Source organism: Arvicanthis niloticus, chromosome 20 (genome assembly GCF_011762505.2).
Source record: "Arvicanthis niloticus isolate mArvNil1 chromosome 20, mArvNil1.pat.X, whole genome shotgun sequence".
In the NCBI taxonomy this organism is placed as follows: Eukaryota; Metazoa; Chordata; class Mammalia; order Rodentia; family Muridae; genus Arvicanthis; species Arvicanthis niloticus.
In genome coordinates, this window is record NC_047677.1 from 42,395,204 (window position 1) to 42,407,523 (window position 12,320).

General features: G+C 51.1%; 3 protein-coding genes across 6 annotated transcripts in view; all 3 read left to right on the top strand.

Annotated features, from left to right (window-relative positions):
• Window positions 1–12,320, top strand: part of Tspear (thrombospondin type laminin G domain and EAR repeats) — a 149,991-nt gene that overhangs the window by 118,797 nt on the left and 18,874 nt on the right. The window lies entirely within an intron of this gene.
• On the top strand, window positions 2,627–3,352 carry LOC117724174 (uncharacterized). 2 transcript variants are annotated; one of them, XM_034523827.1, is made up of 2 exons: window positions 2,627–2,747; window positions 2,835–3,352. In XM_034523827.1, exons 1-2 carry the CDS (start codon window positions 2,627–2,629, stop codon window positions 3,350–3,352), a joined length of 639 nt encoding a protein of 212 aa, XP_034379718.1. The 2 variants fall into 2 exon arrangements, with proteins under 2 accessions (XP_034379718.1, XP_034379717.1); XM_034523826.1 differs by having other exon boundaries at window positions 2,627–2,717; window positions 2,775–3,352.
• LOC117724173 (uncharacterized) lies at window positions 10,747–11,499 on the top strand. 3 transcript variants are annotated; one of them, XM_034523823.1, is made up of 2 exons: window positions 10,747–10,875; window positions 10,963–11,499. In XM_034523823.1, exons 1-2 carry the CDS (start codon window positions 10,747–10,749, stop codon window positions 11,497–11,499), a joined length of 666 nt encoding a protein of 221 aa, XP_034379714.1. The 3 variants fall into 3 exon arrangements, with proteins under 3 accessions (XP_034379714.1, XP_034379715.1, XP_034379716.1); XM_034523824.1 differs by having other exon boundaries at window positions 10,747–10,862; window positions 10,968–11,499; XM_034523825.1 differs by having other exon boundaries at window positions 10,747–10,837; window positions 10,967–11,499.

Here is a 12,320-nt window from a genome sequence, read left to right on the forward strand (position 1 = left end):
CATTCCGCTTTTACTAGAGACAGGGAGACTTCCCGAAGTTCCCACTGCGATCCTGGAACTGGAATTACCCAGCTCGGCAGTTCCGTTCATTTTTGATTCCTGTGCTTTGGGGGTCAGGTACAAGGAATAACATCTAGTGACATCTAGGGCTATTGAACTTTCATGAGAGCCTGTCATTGTCATTGTGGGCCACCCCAGCTTGCTCACTGACTGGTTCCTCTCCACTGTCCGCTGTCCACTTTCTGGCTGTGGTAAACAGGTCTTGTCTTCAGAATGCTTGGTAATACTTTACTAATGGCAAGAAATCACTATGTAGAATTTTAAAAAGCTAAGATCCCTTGAGTCTCTGGTGCTTCTGTCTGGCTCAGAAGGGATGGCTGTGTCTCTGGCAACCTGTCTGTGGGCATCTTACCACATTTGGTTGAGCTGATTTACAGGCAGGGCCATATGACTTCTGTTTTGCTTTTCCCCAGGGAGGGTCCTGCACTGACAGTCAGTGTTTGCTTCTGAACGCCCAGCGCTTTCCAGACTCCTCCACCTCAGCCAGCCCTGGACTCTTGTGTTTTTCTCCTCCAGTTCTGAGAGCATGAGAGGCTCTGGTCAGCTTCCTGGCCTCTTTCCAGTGAGCTGTGACTCAGCCAATGCCTCGGGAGGAAAATCAACAGTAACGCAGACCCTGTCCAGGGCTTTCCGGTGACAGGGATTCAGTCCCCACAGTCTCAGCTGTCTCTGGGCCCCCTAGTATCTGCAAACAGAGATTCCTTTGTCAAGCCAGCTTCTGTAACTTCTGTTCCACCAGCTGATAAGGGTCCACTCCCCACAATCAAGCATGGTCAGCAGAGGTCTCAGACAGAATCAGAATGAGTTGTCACCTGCGGACAATGTAGCCCTCCAGTAACAATTTCTCTGGAAAGGAAAGGTTTCCATGAGACCTTCTACAGAGAAGCAACTGTGCCAGGTCTTTGGAGTCTGAACAGCAAATGAGACAAACATCAGGGCTGTGGGCATCCAGTGTGCTCTGGAAGGAGAGGGTAGAGTGTACCAGACAGGACAGGAAGCTGGGCAGGAGTGGAGTTGGTTATCAAACCACTCACAAAGCTCTGCTCTCAAACATGGAGTTGCAATCCATAGTCCCAAACAGCAGCACACAATTTTCCATCCACCCTCTACCCACAATGCACTTGCCACTTCCATCCCCAGCCTCTGCCATATGCTCACTTAGCTCTGGGGAGGGTGTGGAGGTTGTAGCCTCCAGCCTGCACTAGTCTCCCACTCTCTGGGGCAGGAGCTTCTCTGGGGCCACACGAGATACACTACATGAGGCTGACTGGACACCCTGACACCACGGGTTACCTCTTTCAACACGGGATGTGCTGGGTGTAGGGTGGCAGCTGGCCACACAGGTCAGCCTCTGTGCTACTTTAGAAACAGCATAAGGAAGGACTGGCCCCAGACACAGGCGTTATTACGAGGAGAAGCCTTTGCTTTCAGCTGCACACAATTCAGAAAGCCCGAATGGTCATTCTACCTAAGAGCGGGGATATGTGTCTAATAAGGAAGCAGACAGTAAAAAGTTTTATGTAAATACATGTAAAACAGGGGGCTGGAGAGATGGCTCAGAGGTTAAGAGCACTGACTGTTCTTCCAGAGGTCCTGAGTTCAATTCCCAGCAACCACACGGTGGCTCACAACCATCTGTAATGGGATCTGATGCCCTCTTCTGGTGTGTCTGAAGACAGCGACAGTGTACTCACATACATTGAAATAAAGAAATAATTCTTTAAAAAAAATACATGTAAAACAAATCTACATAATTATGGCAGTGTGAGACGGATCTATAGGAAGGGTAAGAAAGGCTGGCCAGGAGAAGCTGGGCAGAGGAGTGAGAAAACTGGGTAAGAGGCAGGCAAGACACACGGGTGCCATCCCACATGGAGCCCCTCATGGCTTAGAACTTGCAAACCCAACCAGGAGTTGCCAACCTGTCTATGTGGCAAGGAGATGAGGCCAGCTTCCTGCAGCATAACGCACAAGGACAGGGTGGACAGTGTTGCAGGGCACCGCAGAGAGGTGTAGGAGCTGAGGAGATACTGTAGAGGGATGCAGGCAGGGGCATTAGCCTGCCGCTGCACCCTCATACCCAGTAGCCCTGGACAGGTCACCGCACACATGTGGCCTCTGGGCACTTGTCACCAAAATGACAACTGTCATTCAGAGCTGGGTGCTGAGAGGGGTACTGAGGACATCGCTCGCCTGGCACTAATTCTTGCAGAGGAAGCGAGAGTCCTGGCAGCCCGTCATGGCTGGATGACATCCCTGCAGCCATAGGATGGCTGGGACAAGTCCCACCTATGACACCCCAACCTCACTGCTCACGGAGCCTCACCTAACACTGATGCTCCATCACCAATCCCAGCACCACAGGGGCACAGGCAGGAAACAGACCTGACAACAACATCCCAGAAAAACAAACACCCGGATGATGGTCACAGGGCTCTAACAAGGAAGGGAGGGCAAACCAACAACAGCACAGGGGGATAAAAGCAGGCGGCTCAGCCCCTCACACACACACACACTCACTCACCCACTCACACGCTCACACACTCAACTCCAACCCAGCTCTGCCATGGCCGCCTCCACCATGTCCGTCTGCTCTGACGCTTGCACCAATGCCTCCTGGCAGGTGGATGACTGCCCAGAGAGCTGCTGTGAGCCCTCCTGCTGTGCCCCCAGCTGCTGCCAGCCCAGCTGCTGTGTTCCTTGCTGTGCCCCCAGCTGCTGTGTTCCCAGCTGCTGCCAGCCCAGCTGCTGTGCCCCCAGCTGCTGTGCCCCAGCCCCCTGCCTGACCCTTGTCTGCACCCCAGTGAGCTGTGTGTCCAGCCCCTGCTGCCAATCTTCATGCTGCACACCCTCATGCTGCCAGCAGTCTAGCTGCCAGACAGCTTGCTGCACCTGCTCCCCCTGCTCTGTGACCCTTTGCTGCAAGCCTGTGTGTTGCACACCCATCTGCTCTGGATCATGCTGCCAGCAGTCTAGCTGCCAGTCCTCCTGCTGCCAGCCCTCCTGCTGTGTGCCTGTCTGCTGCAAGCCTGTGTGCTGCACACCCATCTGCTCTGGCTCCTCCTCCTCCTGCTGCCAGCCCTCCTGCTGTGCTCCTGTGTGCTGCAAGCCCTGCTCCAGTGTGTCCCTGCTGTGCCGGCCTGTGTGCAGACCTGCCTGCTGTGTGCCCAGCTCCTCCTGCTGTGCCTCGTGCTGCCAACCCAGCTGCTGTCACCCATCCTCCAGTGTGTCCCTGCTGTGCCACCCTGCCTGCTCCAGACAGGCCTGCTGTGGCCAGAAGTCCAGCTGCTGATGGCCTGTCTACTGTAGGCTTGCATCCTTTCTGATCCCTCTCAGCCCCTCTTTGCTCCTGATGTAGGATCGTCTCAGGACAAAGCCCGCATACGTTCTATACACTGGCTTGAGCTATCCCCCCCTGACTCCCAGGTGCCCCACCTGCACCCCGGGTCACTGTCCCATCGTTCTGCTCATGTATCTTTGGCATCAGCCATCTGGCAGGTTCACAGCATCAATAAACTCTTCTAACCTCCTCCATCTCCTCTCAGACTCTGAGAAATGCAACTTAGGTAGATGTCCGTCTCCACAAGCCGTGATTATTTGCAGGAGGGGGGGACTTGGTCCTGCAATGGACAGAGATGCTGACCACCTGCCCTGGGGCTGACCAGTGGAGCTCGGTGTCACGTCCTGTACAAAGAGTGAGATGCTACAACGATGCTCCCCCAGATCTGGAAAGGGTCCCCATCATCCACAGAGGGCCCCCACTGTCCGGTGGGTGATTGTCTCAGACACAGGCAAGGAGGGATCCCCGCGAATAGACAGTGGAACTCAGTCTAGGGAGCCTCTCAAGCACAAAGCCTATCTTTACCTCCTGGAGTAGTGCCCTGGGGGAATTCCTCTGAAGGGAGTCAGAGAGAAATTACCTGACTTCATTTACCATCAGAATACCTAAGCGGAGTCCCAGTGGCCAGTCTGCTTCCTCCCAGCTCTGGAGCGCTCACAGAATGACAGCATCCATCCATAGAGCCATTCAGTTTAGTAGGTGCCCAAGGCAAGAAAGCGTAGCCCAGTAGATGATCAATAAGTTGGTGGGAACCTTTGCCATCGGCTCCACTCCTGGGGTCAGACATGCCGAGGACTTTGTCAAACGGGCGGCACACGACTCCCCATCACTGCCTCGTCTTACAGAATGCGTGGCTGTCCTGGGCGTCTCCCTGAACACCAAGTCCGAGTGCTCCCGATGTCTTTGCAGTCTGCTCCTCTTACTCTGAATCATGCTTAGAAGGTCTTTGTGCCCCTCCAGGTTCTACTGCACTCCCCCACATCCTTGACACACCTCATGCCTCTCCGGGTCCCCCTACACTCCCCCACATCCTCCACACCCCTCCATGCTCCTCCAGGTGCCCCATCCTCCACAGTCATTTTCCTCTGGTGCTGAACATCATTCCCTTCTCTGCCTTGACAGGCTCTCTCCCTTCCTCTCAGGGTGTCTCCCTTCTTAGCAGGGTCTCTCCCTTCCTCTCAGGGTGTCTCCTTCTTAGCAGGGTCTCTCCCTTCCTCTCAGGGTGTCTCCCTTCTTAGCAGGGTCTCTCCCTTCTTAGCAGGGTCTCTCTGGTCCCCTCAGGGTGTCTCCCTCCCAGCTGAGGCTCAGCATGGCTCTGTGGAGCTTTTTCCACTGTGACTGAAGCACATCCATCTATTCATAGATCTCTGTGAAGACATGGCTTTTCAGCTCCTTTTAATAAATACCACAGAGTATGAGTCCTGGATGGCTGGAGGCGTGTTTGATTCATTTTGTTAAGAGCCCACCAAGTTCTTCCACAAACCCCGAGCCATTCTGCAGTTTCAGAAACGCTGGGACTTCCTTCCTCCTCAACATCTGTCCCATCCATCTGTTCTTTCTCTCTCTGTCTCTGTCTCTCTTGCGCGCTCTCCCTCTCCCCCTCTCTCCCTCTCTTGCTCTCTCTCTTACTCTGTCTTGCTCTCCCACTCTCTCTCGATCTCTCCCTCCAGGGTTTTCCTACGGAGCACAAACCTTCTTTAAACTCATGATCCTTCTCCTGCCTTAGCTGAGATCACAGACATGCTCCACGCTGCTGAGGACCTCACAGTTTTCCGAGTCTATATTGTGGCCATCACTTACCTTCTGGGTATCTTCGTTGGCAAGAGTCTGTCTGTCCAGTTCTCTTGGCCATTTTTTTTTTTTTTTAGTTAGGTTGATGTGCTGTTGATTGTAAGGGTCCTTTGCAGCATGCACGGGGACCTGTGTCAGCTATGGGGAGCAGATTCCACAACCCCATCCAACCCCCACACCCGTCGAGTCAAGCCCTTGGTGTCCCTCCTGTGGGTTGCTTTTCGGATTGTGAAAATGCCCCAAACAGAACAACTTAAGGAAGGAAGGATTCTTTCAGCTCGTGGTTGGAGGACGCATTCTGCCCCAGCCTGCGGGGGATTGGACAAGACCCTAGGGAAGGGGGTGAAAGAAGATGGGACAAGAGACACAAAGGAGGAGCATAGGTCTGAATATCTGATCGAGTGCTTAAAAGGATGGAGTCACCACGTTCATGGTGGCTCTTCCCTGCCCAGTCAGTCCTCCCTGGAAACACCCTCACTAACTCGTTCAGAAGCATGTTCCCTGGGTGATGCCGAAATCTGTCAGGTGACACTAACCCTCAACCATCACAGCAAGGAGATGCACAAGCTCTGCAGAGGGAGAGACTCACGGCTGTGGACACCTGTGGACACCCCAGTGGGTACAGACCAAGAACCCACACCCACCCTCAGGACCTCCCCTGAAAACCAGAAGAGGGGGTGACACATCTCAAGCCACTCTGAGGCACAAGTTACTCTTGAGCCAACCTCAGAAACAAGCATGTGGTCAATGCCTTAGGTGAGGGGTCTGTCCAGTTCTCTTGCCCATTTTAAAGTCAAGTCCATTCATCCTTTTTTGGGGTCCTTTGCATATTTTGAGTGGAAACCTTTGTCATCTAGGCCCTCAGCAAACCCCATCAATGGAATCCAGCATCACCGAAACAGAGTCATGGGCACCAGTTCAGTGTGCCGCAGAACCCGGGTGCTGAAGGCTTGGTCCCCATCCTGTGGCAGTGTTGGGAGACTGTGATGTCTGTAAGAGGTGGGGCCTAATGGAAGGAAGTGAGGTTGTCGGATATGCTGAGTAGACTTTTGTCAACTTGACACAGCTTGCTACAGGTATCTGAGAAGGGGAACCTTATTTAAGACAGTGCCTCCATTGGATTCCCACTGGCAAGTCTACGGAACATTTTCTTAATTAATGATTGATGTAAGCCTACTGGACATGGTGCCAACCCTGGGCAGGGGATCCAAGGGTATTTAAAAAAGCAGGCTGAGCAAGCTATGGGGCACAAGCCAGTAAGTAGTGTTCCTCCATGACCTCTGCATCAGTCTCTTCCTTGAATGACAGACTGTGATGTGGAACTGTAAGATGAAAGAAACCCTTTCCTCCCCAAATTGCTATTGGTCATAGCCTGTATCACAGCAACAGAAAGCACACTGAGACATTGGAGCATGCATTTGAAGGGGTCGCTGGGACCTTGGCCTCCTCCTCCTCCTTCTCCTAACCACCACAAATAAGCAGATTCCTGTCACATCCCCACCACAACATGGCTCCTGACAGGCCCGAAGGCCTCAGAGCCAAACAGTCATGTAGTGTGTAACAATCTGAATGTGGCATCTCCCATAGGCTCCGGTATTTGAACATGTGGTCCCCAGTTGGTGGTACTGTTTGGGGAGGGTTAGGAGGTGTGGCCTTGAGGGAGGAAGAGTCTCAGTGGAGGCAGGCTTTGAGAGTTTAAGGACTCATGCCTTTTGCATTCACTCTCTCTGCTTCATACCGGTGGTTCAAGAGGTGAGTTCCCAGCTTGCTACTCCAGCTGCCATGACTGTCTCTTCATCTGTCACTACCAGCCCATGATGGACGCCTCCCTGTGGAACCACAATCCCACAGCATCTCTTTCTTCTTTAAATTGTGTTGGCCAGGCTGTTTTACCATAGCAACAGAAAAGGACCAATACATAGTGAAACTTCCAAAACAGGAGTCAAGCGACCTTTTCTCTTTATAGGTCCGCCACCTCTGGCATCCTGTCACCGTAACACAGCGTTGCTTAGTGCTGTGGCTAGGTGGGCTCTATCTCTGGAATAAAAGATTGGATTAATCTCTGACAAATCTACTAATGTAATATGTTGCGTCGATACACTAAAGGCAAACATCCCATGATCCTATTAGTACATGCGGAAAATGAACTAGGACATCCCAACCCTGTTTTACAATAAAAGCACCCCACCATCCCTGCTGAGGAGACTTCCTTACTCTGGTGGGGTATCTATTAGGAACCCGCAGCTGACATTACCATGTGTAATGCCTCCTCCCTAACCTCCAGCAAGACACAGGCATCCGGATACTCAGCCGATCAATCCCAGACATCACTGGGGGACGGACGTTCTCATATCCAAGCTAAGCCCATGAGTTGCAGAACTCATGGAAAGACCTAGAAACTAAGAAATTCATGCAAAAATCTTCTGAATACTTCAGGAAGGGGTCTGTCCCTGCACATCCGCAGACCTTTCCGGTTCCTAGCAAACATCTTTGCAGAGATTTAGAGGGTTGGTTTGAAAATGACTTTGTGATTGCCGTAGATCAGATCCAGAATCACCACGAGAAAAGAAAATGAACAAAGGTGGCCAATTCACATCCCCCAATAAAATTCTCCCATAAAGCAACAGTGAGCCCTCCCATTGGTCCTGATCCCTGAGGAACAAAGAGAGCAGATCTCTTGTCATTGCCCAGACCACTGCCCAAGCTATGTGCTCAGTAAACCTATGGGGGGGGGGGCGGAGAGGAAGGATAGGGAAAGAAGAGAGGAAATGGGGGGAGAGAGCAAGTGAGTGAGCATGTTCTACCTTCACTACACACATACAGAGTGTCTACATGCCCTAATGTGAGGCAGATTTCTAGGATCAATACCAGAAACAGAATGTATAAGAGACTGACTGGTGAGCTGGGCTTTGTGGGTACTAAACTCTTATATTTAAACCACATTGGCATGAGCCAGGTATGGTTGGTGATATGCTCCTTTAACCCTAGTACTTAGGAGGTGGAGGCAGGAGGATCAGGAGTTCCAAATCACCCTCAGCTAAACAGTGATTTCCAGGGGTAGCCTGGGCTACATGAGACCTTGTGTGTCTTAGGGTTTCTTTCTATTCCTGCACAAAACACCATGACCAAGAAGCAAGTTGGGGAGGAAAGGGTTTATTCAGCTTACACTTCCACATTGCTGTTCATCACCAAAGGAGGTCAGGACTGGAACTCAAGCAGGCCAGGAAGCAGGGGCTGATGCAGAGGCCATGGAGGGATGTTACTTACTGGCTTGCTTCCCCTGGCTTGCTCAGCTTGCTTTCTTATAGAACCCAGGACCACCAGCCCAGGGATGGCACCACCAACCATGGGCTGGACCCTCCCACCCTTGATCACTAATTGAGAAAATGCCTTACAGCTGGATCTCATGGAGGCATTTCCTCAAGGGAGGCTCCTTTTTCTGTGATAACTCCAGTTTGTGTCAAGTTGACACATAAAACCAGCCACTACATTGTGTCTAAAGAAAAAAAAGTTTAAAGAGAGACATATATATAAGAAAGATTTTTATTATATTATATATTATATATGAATTATAATGTATTATGTATTATACATTATATAATATATTATGTATTATATATTATATAATATATAATAAATATATAATATATAGGCAAACATCACATGATCCTATTAGTACATGTAGAAAATGAACTAGGACATATATTATAATATATAATATATAATATATAATATATAATATATAATATATAATATAATATATAATATATAATAAATATACAATATATAATATATAATAGTTATATATAATAATTATATAATATAATTATATAAAATAATTATATATTATATATAATTGTATAATATATAATAGTTATATATTATATATTATATATTATATTATATATTATATATTATATATTATATATTAATTATATTATACATATGTATACACACATACACACACACACACACACACACACACACACACACACACATATGATACAATTAGGATGCCTGGGCAGAAGAGAAGCAGGTGAGACCTCAGCAGGAAATGCCAAGCACTCAGTACAGGAGCCCCACAGCCTGTTAGAGGCACTGAGATTAAGCAGCTCAGTGTGGAGAGTACATCCTCTCACACTGTAGGATGCTCTGTGGACACAAGGCAGCTCGGCAGATGAGCCCGTTAAAGACACTCAACCCAGCACCAGCCATCAGAGAGGGCATCCCACCACAAGTGCAAAGAGCAAAGAGTGCTACCTATCACACTACTGTGGAACGCAGATGGCCTGCCCCTCAGGGAGAGTGCATCCTGAATACAAACATTCATCCACCACCACCTGACCTACGAAAGCTACACAGAGTCTTTACGCTGTAGAAAAGAAAACTCATTGTCACATGAAACACCAAACACAAACATTGGTCACAGCAGCTTTATTCACGTCTGTAGTAAACAGGAGACAATCAAAATATCCACCAGTCACTGGATGGACACACTGTGGTACGTCAATACAGTGGAATATTATAGAGCCGTAAAAAAGAGATAAACTGTGTTCCATAGTTGGTTGAATCTTGAGATCATAAACAACAAAAATGGATTAATGGGGGTGGGGGGAGGGAAGACGAATGGGTCTGGTGGGTGGTGGCTCCAGGTGGGCAGGCTAACTTGCCCCTGCAGGCTAGGAGGGTCACTTGGTTTCTACTGTCACTGGCTTTAGCTCTTTTTTCCCAGACGGGACCTCTTAGAGCCTCTTGCTAAAGCTGAGACCACTTCCCTCCACTGTCCTGGTATTATCCACCCTCAGTCATCCCACAGCCTCAGCTCAGGTTAGCATCCATCCTACTAGGCTCAGGTTGCCTGCTGGGCCGTCTAAATGCCCCCAAGGTGTCCATGTACATATGAGGCACAGGTTCCTAGCCTATGCCAGCACATGGCACACTGTTTCAGGTGCAGAGGGCCACAGTCCCCACAATGGAGGGACTTTCTCCATGGCTTCCCTTCTCTGATGCTGCTCTGGGAAGGCTGTGTTCTGGAAGAATCTATCTCCTTCTAGTTTCCCTTACTGTCTCATTCACCGCAGACCTGTGCCACCTGACACTCAGGCCGGTCTCTGCAGTGTTCAGGGTCATTTTTCCTGCCAGGTGCGTCTACAGGCAGCAGGTGTCACTACTTTACCCGCCCACACCCGGGCTGGAACTCCTGCCTGCCCACTGCCCAGAGGAGCAGCCTGAACAGCAAGAGACGTGGTATAGTTACAAAGCCAGACTCAGCATGGGCCAGGCTCCCCGGAGAGGACCAGGCACCTCAGCACCCTAAGGTGCTAAGTCAGCAAGCACTTGGAACTCAAGAGTGACTCTTGTGTAAATAAACAGATTAACAAAGGCTTTCAGGACGCGGCTCAAAATATCCACCAGGAAGGTAGGTTCTAGAGGCTTCCTGCTGAAAACATAGCCTGTCTGGTATAAAAGCCAACAGCCTAGCACATAAAACACACACAGTCTCACACACAGTTACACACACACTCACAGGCTCTTACCTCCCAGCCAACCCCGCCATGGCCGCCTCCACCATGTCCGTCTGCTCTGATGCTTGCACCAACGCCTCCTGGCAGGTGGATGACTGCCCAGAGAGCTGCTGTGAGCCCTCCTGCTGTGCCCCCAGCTGCTGCCAGTCCAGCTGCTGTGTTCCTTGCTGTGCCCCCAGCTGCTGCCAGTCCAGCTGCTGTGTTCCTTGCTGTGCCCCCAGTTGCTGTGTTCCCAGCTGCTGCCAGTCCAGCTGCTGTGCCCCAGCCCCCTGCCTGACCCTCGTCTGCACCCCAGTGAGCTGTGTGTCCAGCCCCTGCTGCCAATCTTCATGCTGCACACCCTCATGCTGCCAGCAGTCTAGCTGCCAGCCAGCTTGCTGCACCTGCTCCCCCTGCTGTGTGACCCTTTGCTGCAAGCCTGTGTGCTGCACACCCATCTGCTCTGGATCATGCTGCCAGCAGTCTAGCTGCCAGTCCTCATGCTGCCAGCCCTCCTGCTGTGTGCCTGTCTGCTGCAAGCCTGTGTGCTGCACACCCATCTGCTCTGGCTCCTCCTCCTCCTGCTGCCAGCCCTCCTGCTGTGCTCCTGTGTGCTGCAAGCCCTGCTCCAGTGTGTCCCTGCTGTGCCGCCCTGTGTGCAGACCTGCCTGCTGTGTGCCCAGCTCCTCCTGCTGTGCCTCCTCCTGCCAGCCCAGCTGCTGTCGCCCAGCCTCCTGTGTGTCCCTGCTGTGCCGCCCTGTCTGCTCCAGACAGGCCTGCTGTGGCCAGAAGTCCAGCTGCTGATGGCCTGTTCTTAATGCCAGCTGGCTCAGGTCCCTTTCTGGGGCCCCTCTCAGCTTTTCCAGTCTGATCCTGATCTGGGATAGACTCCCCCCAAGATGGATCCCTCCATCTTGTCCCTTGTGACTTGACCTCTCCTCCTGCTTCCCAGGAGGCCTGCTGGTCCTCTGGGGCTCTGTCTGTCCTGTCCCTTTGCCCTGGTTGCTTGCCCCCAACACCAGCCTGTCAGCAGCCCACGGCTTCAATAAACTCTTTTAATGACCTGGGTCTCCTCTCATGCTCTGGAACATGTGGTTCAAGTAAATGTCCATCCCCTTAGCCAGGAATGTTCCTAGGAGGAAGGACTGGACTCAGCCATTGACAAGGGACAGTAGCCACCTCCCCTGGGGATCATTGGTTGTTTGGATGAAAGATGTCTCAAGTAGGCTCAAGCATTTGAACACTTGGTCTCAGGTGGACGGTTCTGTCTGGGGGGTTGTGGAAGTTTTGGAGGGTTGTTTGGGATGAAAGTTACTGCGGGCAGGTTTCTGGAGCTGATGATACCTTTGGCCCAGTCTGAGTTCTCTCTGTTTTCTGCTTGTGGTTAGAGACATGATCTCTGGCTTAGGACCCTCTCCTCATTGCCTGCCATTATTCTCCTACTTCTGTGAACTCTAAGCTAAAATAAACTCTTTCATCTATAAGCCGTGGTGGTTATTCACAGCAACAAAAACTGATCCAAACTGAGGCTGAGGGCCCTGGACAGGGAGAACACTCGACAACTCAAACCAGTGTGAACCTGCTGTGTGTGTTTAGGGAGTCACTGGGGGCCTCAATCCCTACAC